Raw genomic sequence first — 12,341 nt, forward strand, 5'->3', positions numbered from 1 at the left:
TAAAAGCCTGCTAGATAAGACTAAAGCCTGAATTATGGTTCTGCGTTAAACCAACCAAACCTCAGCCTTAAGAAGCATGAGCAAAATGAAGATCGCAAAGATATTATCAAACGTTTGTTGTGTTAGAAGATAATTAATTACAATAATAAAACCAAATAATTTTCGCTGCCTCGCAGCAATATTTCAACTCTCGCGTTTAGATGTTTTTTGTTTATTTTTAGACTATTTATTTATTTAAGAACAACTCAATGAAATAGAATAGAAGACTTTATTGATCTCCCAGAGGAGAAATTAAATCGTGCAGCAGCAAAACACACACGCTCAACGGTTTATACAAAAAAAAAATAAAATAGAAATAACCAATAAATAACTAAATAATAAAAAAGAGCAATATCAAATGTAGAAAAATGAGCAATGTACAAGAGTAAAAATAGTAAACACAAAAAAAACGGATAATAATAATATCTTACTATAAATATCTTACTTTATCAAAATGCATGACCATGCTGAAGCAAAACAATTCCTAGACTGAATTTTTTTTCGTGGGTGTCCCTGAACCTGACAGGGGGCGGGGGTCCCTGGCCCTGCAGGGGGCGGGGGTCCCTGGCCCTGACGCAGGTAGGCTGAGCGGGGCAGGGGGCAGGGGTTGGGGGTTGGAGGGTGGAGGGGGGGGCGGCGCTGCCTCCACCCCGGTGGTGCAGATGATGCAGCAGTCTGGCTCCCTCCCTCTCATCCAGACAGACAGAAGGACTTTAACTCCTCTGTAAAGCGCCTGCAACGTCCCCGCGGCGGACAAAGATACAGACAATGACGCACGCAGCGGAAAAAAGGAGGGAATAACCGCAGAGTGATTTTCCAGTAGAGAGGGAGGACAGTCTGCTGGTCGTTTCTAGAGAGCAGAGACGTCCTGAACAGAAGAACCATGGCCTAAGCAGACGCTGCTGGGACGGAAGAGAGCGGCCTGTTGGGGCCGTGACAGCTGAGGCCAGGGTGCGGGGTTGCGGGGTTGCGGGGGTGCGGGGTTGCGGGACTGCAGGGTTGCGGGGTTGCAGGGTTGCAGGGTTGCAGGGCTGCGGGTGAGTGTTGCGGGGTTGCAGGGTTTTGCAGCGTTGCGGGGTTGCAGGGTTGCAGGGTTGGGTTGCGGGGCTGCAGGGTTGCGGGGCTGCAGGGTTGAGGGTGAGTGTTGCGGGGTTGCAGGGTTTTGCAGCGTTGCGGGGTTGCAGGGTTGCAGGGTTGGGTTGCGGGGCTGCAGGGTTGCAGGGTTGCGGGTGAGTGTTGCGGGGTTGCAGGGTTGCGGGTGAGTGTTGCAGGGTTGCAGCCAGGGTTGCAGGGTTGCGGGGTTGCAGGGTTGGGTTGCGGGGCTGCAGGGTTGAGGGTGAGTGTTGCGGGGTTGCAGGGGTTGCGGGGTTGCGGGTGAGTGCTGCAGGGCTGCGGGGTTGCGGGTGAGTGTTGCGGCCCCGTTGGCGGGGAGGCTGCTGCTCCCTCCTCGGAAGGTGGTGGGGATGCTAAACCTCCGCAGCGTCCAGTAGCTGATCAGTCCCCTCATCCCCCCCGGACCCGTGCCCGCGCCTCGGCGTGAGTCTATGCGGGACCATGAGCCTGGTGTCCGGCTTCCCGCACCCCGCGCTGGTGCACCCCCACGACGGCCACCACTACTCCATGCACGCCGCGGCGGGGGACGGGGGCGCGCCCCCCTACTTCACCAGCTGGGTGATCGGACACGCAGACGTGTCCGCGCCTGAGTACGGGTACCCGCCCGGGTACAGCCCGGAGTACCACGGCACCGAGGGCGGCGGGGCCGCGGGCCCGGACCCGCACCACCACCACCAGTACGGACACGGATCCCTGATCCCCAGGCCCGCCGCCCTCAGCACGGTGGCCGGGCACCCGCACCCGCACCCCCGGCCCGTGAAGCGCAGGCCCACGGCCAACCGCAAGGAGCGGCGCAGGACGCAGAGCATCAACACGGCCTTCGCCGAGCTGCGGGACTGCATCCCCAACGTGCCCGCGGACACCAAGCTGTCCAAGATCAAGACGCTGCGGCTGGCGACCAGCTACATCTCCTACCTGATGGACATCCTGGACAAGGACGGCCCGCACGGGGACGCGCACTGCTTCAAGGCCGAGCTGAGGAAGTCCGAGGGCCGGGAGAGCCGGAGGAGAGAGCCGGTAAGAACCACGGAGCCGGAGACTGCCTGCCAGAATCTGATTTCTCCCCTGAAAATGGCTCTTTTAACCTCCCAAAAATTGATTGAAGGCCAAATACAATTAATGAAAGGTTGTTTCTACCTAAATATGATTTGATCTCATTCTTGATCATAATATAAACACTAGAGCTCACAGGATTGCTTTTAACTATTTTAAAGGACCATTACAACACAAAATAGGCATTTTCACCTGCCAAAAATTGATTGAAGCCCAAATATGAAAAGTTGTTGCTGCCTAAATATGACTTGATCTCATTATTGAGCTTCATAATGTGAAAATCTGACGTTTTAGCGCTATCGCTCAACGTGCTGCTGTGCGCGCTCCCGCGGCCAGAAATCAGAAGAAATCACATTCTGGCAGGCAATCACTTTTTGGCACAACACCAGGACCGGGAGAACATCAATTCCTGCATCCCTTACTTGAATGCATTAAGTGACGGGAGCATTATTTGATAGGATGTTACTGGACTATCAAATTATGCTACCCCTGAAATATTGATTTAAAATTAATAATTTGGGATTATTTGATCCTTGACATGAATTGCATTACACTTTGTGAACATTTATACGATAACGAGAAAAAAAAAACAATTCTATCGCTTTATTTGATATTCATTCAGTCATTGGCCTTTATTTAACCAGGCAGGTCATTATTAACACATTCTTATTTACAATGACGGCCTGGCAAGAGACAAGGATCACTTAGGGGGTGGGGTGAAGTGGGCTATAAGAGTAAAACACAGTAAAATTGTAGCTCTGCAAAAGGTAGAAAACCATTAGGGAGCATTTTTGATAGGGTGGCAAAAGTCGATAGACGGACGCTGTCGGTTTATGCGGCGGTAGCCTTTTTCGACGAAGCAGCAGAAATGAAGAGAACATCGGTCTCTAGAATCTGGCCAGTTGTCGAGTTATAGTGGAGGTAAAAACCTCACACACAGAGAGCCAGCCCAGGCCTTGCAGGGCGGTTTCCCTCAGAAGGAAACACATCTCAGGGTTCCAGTCTGGTGCAGATGCGCGCAGGGAAATACTGCAAATAAATGAAATAAGAATGTACAGTGACAAAGGAAAAAAGTAAGTTATTGTGTAATATAATGTAGGTTGTGAATCCAAAATTGATGATGCCTTTTTAAATCGATGCAAATGGCACATTTTCATCATATCAGTTTGTTTTTATTTCCGCGGGTTGTTCTGATCTCAACAACTGGAGACATTTACGTTTCCTCACATTCACTGGTTGGATGTTGAAGATATTAACTAGTTTTACAATGTAGCACCGGCATTTACCGTGGACTTTGTGTCTTAAATGAGACGTTTGTAGCAGGTTTTCAACCCAGAAAAGAAAAGCGCTTCGACAAGAACAGTCCCGTTGTGCTTATTTTATGAGAAAGTGTCTCTTATTGTGTTAGGGAAACATACTGCCCATAGCCCGCTCGCATCAGGAAATGATTAACTAAAATACAACACGCGGAAAGGATTTTGTTTTCAACTTTTTGGGTTATTGCTTTTCTTTTCCGCACATGGCGATAGAAATCTGGCCTAAACCTGTATAGAGAAAACTACATATCATAAAAGTGATATCAAATGCACACACACAGACCGACTTCTTTTATACATTTGTTTTGTAGTAATTATTTTAGATATTTGTAATTGTATTTTTTTTTCTAAATGCAGATAAGCCATCCTGAAGTTATAAATAAGTTTTCATCATCAAAATCCTCCATCAAAGTCAAGTTAAGCGTCAAATTCAAAATAATTTATATTTTCATTTTGGAATTGAAATGCATCGTTCATGTTATCATTTGAACCATCGAGGTCTCCAAATGCAGCACCTTCCAGTATTATTGTGTCTGAGGAATCGAGTGTGCAGCAGCCACTGCAGCTTCGTGTAAAATAGTTCCCAGGTCCTCTAATATTCCTGTTCCTGCAGGCGGGTTTAAAAGCCCGCCGAGGGGAGTGGAAACACTACATTTCCATTACATTTAAACCCCACAACTATGAATTGAAAACCAAAAAGAGTAAATAATTGTGCTGATAAGAAAACTGGCCTTTTTTTCCCCTTCCATCAGGATTGCATTTGTGATAATGACTGAACACATAAGAGTGGAAGCAGAAAAGGAGTTGCCTTCAGACGTGTTGGCTGAGAGCAGATTCAGACTAGAGGTTCTCTGCTACAGAGACTGGGCAGGAATCACTTTTGGATGTTTTCCCCTTCCAGTTTCTAATGCTCATCGTTTTGACCCCACTCTCTCCTGCTGCCCGTAGGATTTCATGTTTACAAGTTGCCAGGTATTTGTGTGGCACACGCAGGAGTTTGAAATCCATTTGAGCGCTTTTTCTAATCGCGTGGCATTTATAGGAGCTCCGCATGAAATTGTACATCTCTTTGTTCACACATACACACACACACACACACACACACACACACACACACACACACACACACACACACACACACACACACACACGCACCAGTAGTATCAAATTGCTGCCAGTAGTATCAAATTGCTGGTTAACAAGCTTTATGCTTGTTAAACCTCTTCTTTGTGTTCGCTGACCAAAGGTAAAAATTGTCCTTTTTTAAAATAAAACATGAGAATCATGCTATTTTTTTTATTTCAGAATAATAGTGTACAAACAAAATAGAGCAGCCTAGAATGGAATTGTTCCTGTTGGATGTCTGGAGGTGTGGCGTGGTCGCAGCCACAACAACTGATGGAAAAACCAATGGAACTGCACTCTGGAATTCAGATTCTAAATTAGATATAGATTACTAACAACAACGACTAACCTAATATGTCAATATAATACACGCTTTAAAAAAAGAAAAAAGAAATATTGATATATTGAAACATTTTTAAGTGCATGTATCAATGAAATAAGGGATTTTAGTCGGGTTTTAGACCGTCATGTTGTAATTAAGCAGTGAAAATGAACAAATGGAAAGGAAAAGGGAAGAGTGTGTGTGTTTGCTTGGGAGGGTTTATGTATCTTTACGATCAAAGTTTATAGGAGGCCATAATATACGAGTTTATATATTTTTTACAATATTTGCCGTTTTTTAAATATCAGTTAGTTTTATGGACTTTTTAATTGTATGATATGGATCCTTTTTACTCAAGGTAAGCTTTATTTAAGCTGGCCAGCTTCATTTTTATTTTTATTTTTTCAGAAAACTAATAATCATATCCACTTTTGCAGCAGTTTCACCACAAAGTTTAAATCATTATGCAAACATATATTGGTCTGGCTAAATTTGAAAAACGGTGATAAGAGAACGTGGTTCTTTGTTTGTTCTTATCATTATTTTTGTTGTGTCTGTTGTCGGGAGCTTTTTTTCGATGTTTTTTATTCCTTTATTCGTGTTGTTTCTGCAGAGGACTCTCCCTGCTGGACCCGGCTGTTTATGAGCCGAGATCAATACTACATTCCATTACTATATTATTTAGCGTCGTGTTTTTTTCCTCCATAGTCGCCGGAAATTTGTTTGGAAAAAAATACCAAATAATAATTGGTCGTACAGCAAAGTGTGCAGCCTTTTATTCGAAAGCTGTTATTTTCCCTCGCGAAGGCGCTTTGTTTAAGGACCGAATCTGAAGCATCTTAAACCCGCAGCTGGAAACTGAAAACAGTCCTGGAGAGTCTGCGGAGAGTGAACACAACATAGAAATCCATGTCACTAAGATGTATGATAGTGATTATATCTGATGCCGTTTTTATTGTAATTTTTCATGGTTCTCTTTTATTGAATGAGCTTATTTTATAGTAATTGCTACGGATATTTTTTTCCACGGGGTTGTGATTTAGGAATCAGAATCAGAATCAGCTTTATTGGCCAAGTTTGAACATTGGCCCGACAAGGAATTTGACTCCGGTTATTTCGCTCACTGTGCAGATTTAAAAAGTAGCAAACAGTAAATAAACAAATGTGCAGTAATTAAACAAATGTGGCTCTTATTAACATATATACAATAAAAAAAAAGTGAAAGGTGCAGCAGTATGAGGTAGACGTGGTTATTGAAAGGTGCATTGTTACAGCATATGATTGTTACAGACAAATGACAGCTCTTATTAACATATTTTTAAAAAGTGAAATGTGCAGCAGAATGAAGTAGATATGATTATAGGAAGATTACTCTTACGATCTTGAAATACCTTTTTTTGTAACAGCTCTAAGATTTGGAGCTCGTATTGATTTTATCCATAACCTTTCCTTCATGTGTCGCCCTGCGCGGCGCGACTGCATTCAGGGCGCAGAGTATGCTTGCAAAAAAGGAATTGATTCATTTGTTTTTGTTTAGCTACTTCAGCTATAAACATCTTATTTGGACTTAATCGTGTCTTTTATTTGCTATACTTTCATTCTCATGTGTTTGTGGTGCAGAGATATCTTTCTACAAAAGACTTTGGGAAGTCCGCATATGGCTATACACCCGCGCTGCAGGGTGGGATGAGAAATCAGACTCGTGAATGTGCACACAATTCCACAATCACTAAGATTTACAGGACTGTCTCAGAAAATTAGAATATTGTGATAAAGTCCTTTATTTTCTGTAATGCAATTAAAAAAACAAAAATGTCATAAATTCTGGATTCATTACAAATCAACTGAAATATTGCAAGCCTTTTATTATTTTAATAAGATAAGATAAACCTTTTAATAGTCCCTCAGAGGGGAAATTTGCAGATTATGGCTTACAGTTTAAGATTAAGATTCCCAGAATATTCTATTTTTTTTAGATAGGATATTTGAGTTTTCTTAAACTGTAAACCATGATCAGCAATATTAAAATAATAAAAGGCTTGCAATATTTCAGTTGATTTGTAATGAATCCAGAATGTATGACATTTTTGTTTTTGTAATTGCATTACAGAAAATCACAATATTCTAATTTTCTGAGACAGTCCTGTATATGAAAAATATGCGTAGGTGCGGATTTATAAATGTGGTGAAAATAATTCAGAAGCTTATCAAACCTTCCAAAGCCCAGGGGCCACGTCATCAAATCAACTGGCCCCAGAACTCTCTTTTATCACTATCTCTGTTCTTGTCTTTGTGTTGTTTTGTCAGTAGGTCTGCGCTATTGAATAAAAGCAGCAGTGGAAATAAAGATTTGTTCTACCTTGATTGGATAATATAGGAAAAACCAGTAAACAAGCAAAACATTGAAAAAATTAAAAAGAGAGAATCAATGAATAAAATAGGCTTTGTCTTTACTGATGAGTACTGTTTTTTGTGGGGTGATAATCTCATTTCATATTATCTTTGTTGTTGCTCAAAAGAACAGGTTTATACAACAAAGCCACTGCTTCACGGATGAAGTCCAGCTCAGATCTAGCCACGCTTTTGTTTTCCACTGAATTGCATGAATGATGTCTGGTGGGTTAGTGGGTGCAGTAGTGGACTGGAGTGGTTTACCGCTGATAAACCATGAAAAGCTGCTCTAAATGGAGCTGCCGACAATTCCCACCAGCATACCATGCTCTGTGTCCTCATATCAAATGGACTAAGTGTCCAGGATCCTTTCCTTTTACATTCACGGTAGCTCATGTATTGTTCATTTCCTTTTAGTCAACATCACATTTCTTAATTTACTTGTGTGCCTTTTGCTATACATTTGAAAACAATAATATATTTATTATATCCCCCGTATCCGTATTCAGGGTCACTGGGGGCTGCTGGAGCCCGGCCCAGCTTTCTACGGGCAAAAGGGCAGGGGCAGAGCCTGAAAAGACCATTGCTCCATCACAGGGTCACATATAGGCCGCAAAAACTGCACACTCTCTCTCCTATGGGCAATTTAGAATAATCAATGAACCTGAGAGTCATGTTTTTTGACTGCGCGAAGTTTGATTACACTCAAACACAGGGAGGACGTGCAAACTCCACACAGAGAGGCCCCTGCTGTACGACAGCGCTGCTAACACCACCACGCCATGCTACCAATAATATTAATAATATTAATAATAATAAAAATAATAATAATAATAATAATAATAATATTAATAATAATACAAATAATAATAATAATAATATTAATAACAATACAAATAATAATAATAATAATAATAATAATAATGTATGTCGACCTACGGAGTGAAACTGGAACAGCCTGAGCTTGGAGCTAAAACAAAGTCAAAAAAAATCACCATTTAAAATAAGATACAAAGAAACATTCTATTCAAAATACAGATGCGAATAAACATGTAGATATGTAAATGTATGAATATATGTAGATATATAGATGTATATAATGGATATTGATATGTTATATGTTTATGGATATATTGAGTTGTATTGTATGTACAGTGTTTCTGTATCTATATCTCTATAAATATATACTGATTTATAGTTATATGTAGATTTGTTGATATATAGATTTAGTAATTTTTATGTATATAATTGGAGGTAAATATATGAACCAGTGTATATATAGCATATCTACTCTTATATAGCTAATCAAGTATATTGTTATACCATTGCTGTCTATTGTTCTCTATTATATTGTAGTATTATAGTAAAGTAATGATAATGTAATACTATGCATTATAATTACTTCTATTAGTACATGCATACATAGTAGCACAACTAAATGCTGGGAGTTTGTTTTGTATATATATATATATATATATATATATATATATATATATATATATATATATATATATATATATATATATATATATATATTTATATATATATATATATATATATATATATATATATATATATATATATATATATATATATATATATATTTATATATATATATATATATATATATGTATTCTGTTTTTCACTTTTTTGTACTCTTTTTTGCATATATATATATATATATATATATATATATATATATATATATATATATATATATATATATGTATTCTGTTTTTCACTTTTTTGTACTCTTTTTTGCATATATATATATATATATATATATATATATATATATATATATATATATATATATATATATATATATATATATATATATATATATATATATATATATATATGTGTGTGTATTCTGTTTTTCACTTTTTCGTACTATTTTTTGCATGTTCGAAATAAAATCTTCAAATCAAATCAATCAATAATAATAACCAGTTGAAGAGAATTTGGTAGTTACTCCTTTACTCTCATAATCTTCTCCAAGTGAACCTGCTCATCTTTGCCCCTTACAGTCTCACGTCTGTCATGTTGCTCTGCTGGCCGCAGTTTTCTTTTTCCTCTGCTTGTTTTTCATTTACAGTACCATTTTATACAGTATCATTTATTGTTGTATGGTGCAGATGTGGCACAGGCCTACAGTACCTACCATTTATTTTCTTTTGGTGTGTTCCAGATAAAGTTTCCATTCCTGTACAAACACATTCAGATCTGCTTCGTCAGTAACGATACATGATCTGTGTCTGCAGGTGGAGATCCCTAAAGCCATTTCCTCCTCCTCCTCATCGTCCTCTTCGTCCCCGGGTGATAAGAAGAGTAAAGGTCGGACGGGATGGCCTCAGCATGTGTGGGCTCTGGAACTCAAGCAGTAGCAGCTCCGCCGTCCAGACCGAGGACACACTTTCAACCTGGGCTTCTTCCTCAGAAACGGTGCTGGGGCCTGAGCTGCGTACTCTGATAACCGGTGTGGCAGCCACCGATGTCCGTCTGTCCGTCTGTCCGTCTGAATCTCCACGCTGCCCAAAGGAACCTGCAGTGGATATCCTGTAGGCCGTAACTCTGCTGGCTCGGCCACGGTGGAAGGGAAATAACACGATAATGGAGCAAAATGTTGCTGTCACCCTGATTTACATCTTAAATTATATTAAACCCGAGTTACACTCCCAACCCAATAACTCTGATTTGTCTGTATGTGTGAATGGTTGTGTGTTGAAACCTGTGTCAAACTGATGTGCGGCCCGTGCTGATCAACCCCTGCTCTCAGAGGAAATAAAGTGAAACGGAAGAGACAGAGAGACAACCCAACCCCGCCACATGCACAATGTATTTATGGGTGTTGTTTCATGGTTATAGTCAGTACTCGAGTTGTAAAGAAGAATCAGGGGGATGGTGGATTTGATCATATGGGGACAGATAATTTGTGCTGATTACAAATAATATAATATATTACAAATAATAGCAGTGACCAAAACACCTGCAGAAATACTGCAGGAATGACATAGCAGCAGTTAAATGCAGCCTTCTGTAAGCTTTAAATATCCACTGGGCTTACATCAAATACATCAAAACACAACAATAAAAAACACTTTTCTGAACTTATCAATATGACTCTGTCCTTCACAGGATAAGTAAAATGGATCACTGCAAAAACTCACAATCTTAACAAGAATATTTGTCTTATTTCTAGTTAAAATGTCTCATTTTAGTAAAAAAAAAATCTCATTAGACTAAATACAAGACACAGAATCACTGGAAAAAACAACAATTTTCTCCTGTTTCAAGTAGATTTTCACTTGAAATAAGTAGAAAAATCTGCCAGTGGAACAAGATTTTTTTTGCTTGTAATAAGAAGATAAATCTTGTTCCACTGGCAGATTTTTCTACTTATTTCAAGTGAAAATTTACTTGAAACAGGTGAAAATTGTCAAATAACAAGTTATTTTTCTGGTGTTATTTTCCTGGTGATGACTCTAAATATTGAAATAGCAGTAAAACCACATTCATTGATGAAATGACATAAGGGATGGAAAGGGGGGATGGCAGTTTTACAGGGGGGATGATTTGGACCATTTTTATTTCAGGGGGGATGCCATCCCCCCTCATCCCCCCTCATCCCCCCTCATCCCCCTCACCCCCCCTCATCCCCCCTCACCCCCCCTCACCCCCCCTCATCTCCAGTCCTGCTCATATCGTAGATCTGTTAACGTTTCTGCACGTGCGCTGGTCAGTCAGATTGACATTTTTGAAGTCGACCTACTCTTTCCAATCTATTGTTTACCCATTTATAAAGGCAGTGATCTAATGTTTAGGTTCGACAGTGGGGGAATAGAATGTATTTCAAGTTAAACTGAGATTTATACAAAACCCTAAATTAAATTCTACCAGTTGTTGTTAAAGTAAAGAAGCTCCGTACCACTGCTGTATCGTGAGGGGAGTCCTGAGTCTTTCCTTCTGTCGGGAATGAGTTATACACACAATGATTTCTTTCTCTTTTTCACCTGGATAGTGTCATTCCATCCCTAACACACACACACACACACACACACACACATGCAGGTGTGTGTGTAGATCTCTCCCTGCCTCCCCCTCTCTATGTAGATGTGAATATAGTGATGCCAACCATGACGTGTTTGTGTTTTTGTGTGAAAATGTGCTAAGTAAATGCTTCTTCTGGGATATAAACAATGTTGTGACGAGAATAAACCATCCTTTGGTTAACTGGACTGATTTCTGGCTGTACTTTCCTCCAGTCAAACCTCCTGAACAAAAGGTACGTAGGTGAATATCCAGGGCCAGGAGACCAGCCTGCTATTCTGCCTTTGACTCCTTATGTTTTTATTTTCACATCTTTAAAAGTGTTTTCTTCTCTTGGGATGAGTTAGAATTAGACCATTCCATAAATAAACTTTAAATAAATATTTCCATTACATTATGTTTAGTGTAAACTCTTTAGTTAGTATTTCTGTATGAACCAGTTTGAAATGCAGCATGTGTCTCGCTTGCAAGAGGCTTGTGGTCGGTGACTCTCCGCTTGAAATTATTATTATTATTTTTTTACATTTGATAACTGCTAATAAGCAGAATTATTTATAAAATGCAACTGCCATGCCTAAATTAAAATTCAAAATACTTGATTAATCCCCAAAGGCAAGGTAATTCAATTAGATATGTGCATTTAGTTCCTGAATGTTAAACAAGGGCCCACTAAGCTGGAAAGCAGTGCTGAATTTCAAATGTCCCAGTCTGGCCCTCTGAACTTAACTGAACTGTATTACTTGCTGGAGGAGTGTAAAATGAAATGTTGTAAAGGTTTGAATGGGCTGATAAGCTCAGTGTAACGTGATTGTCATCCTTTTCTTCTAAGACCAACAAAATTAAAGTAACCTGTTTCAAATTAGTGAGGATTGTAGGGAATACTTTCGTGTGTGATTATGAGGAAAATACAAATAATTCCTAGGCTTACAAGT

At 39.9% G+C, this 12,341-nt stretch overlaps 1 protein-coding gene across 1 annotated transcript; it reads left to right on the forward strand.

Moving 5' to 3' along the window:
* The first annotated feature begins 1,400 nt into the window (after positions 1-1,400).
* hand2 (heart and neural crest derivatives expressed 2) lies at positions 1,401-10,041 on the forward strand. Its single transcript, XM_061725855.1, has 2 exons — positions 1,401-2,169; positions 9,624-10,041. The coding sequence occupies exons 1-2, from the start codon at positions 1,594-1,596 to the stop codon at positions 9,744-9,746; spliced, it is 699 nt and encodes a 232-aa protein (XP_061581839.1). The 5' UTR covers positions 1,401-1,593; the 3' UTR covers positions 9,747-10,041.
* The last annotated feature ends 2,300 nt before the right edge of the window (positions 10,042-12,341 follow it).

This window comes from Cololabis saira, chromosome 1 (genome assembly GCF_033807715.1).
Source record: "Cololabis saira isolate AMF1-May2022 chromosome 1, fColSai1.1, whole genome shotgun sequence".
Lineage (NCBI taxonomy): Eukaryota > Metazoa > Chordata > Actinopteri > Beloniformes > Belonidae > Cololabis > Cololabis saira.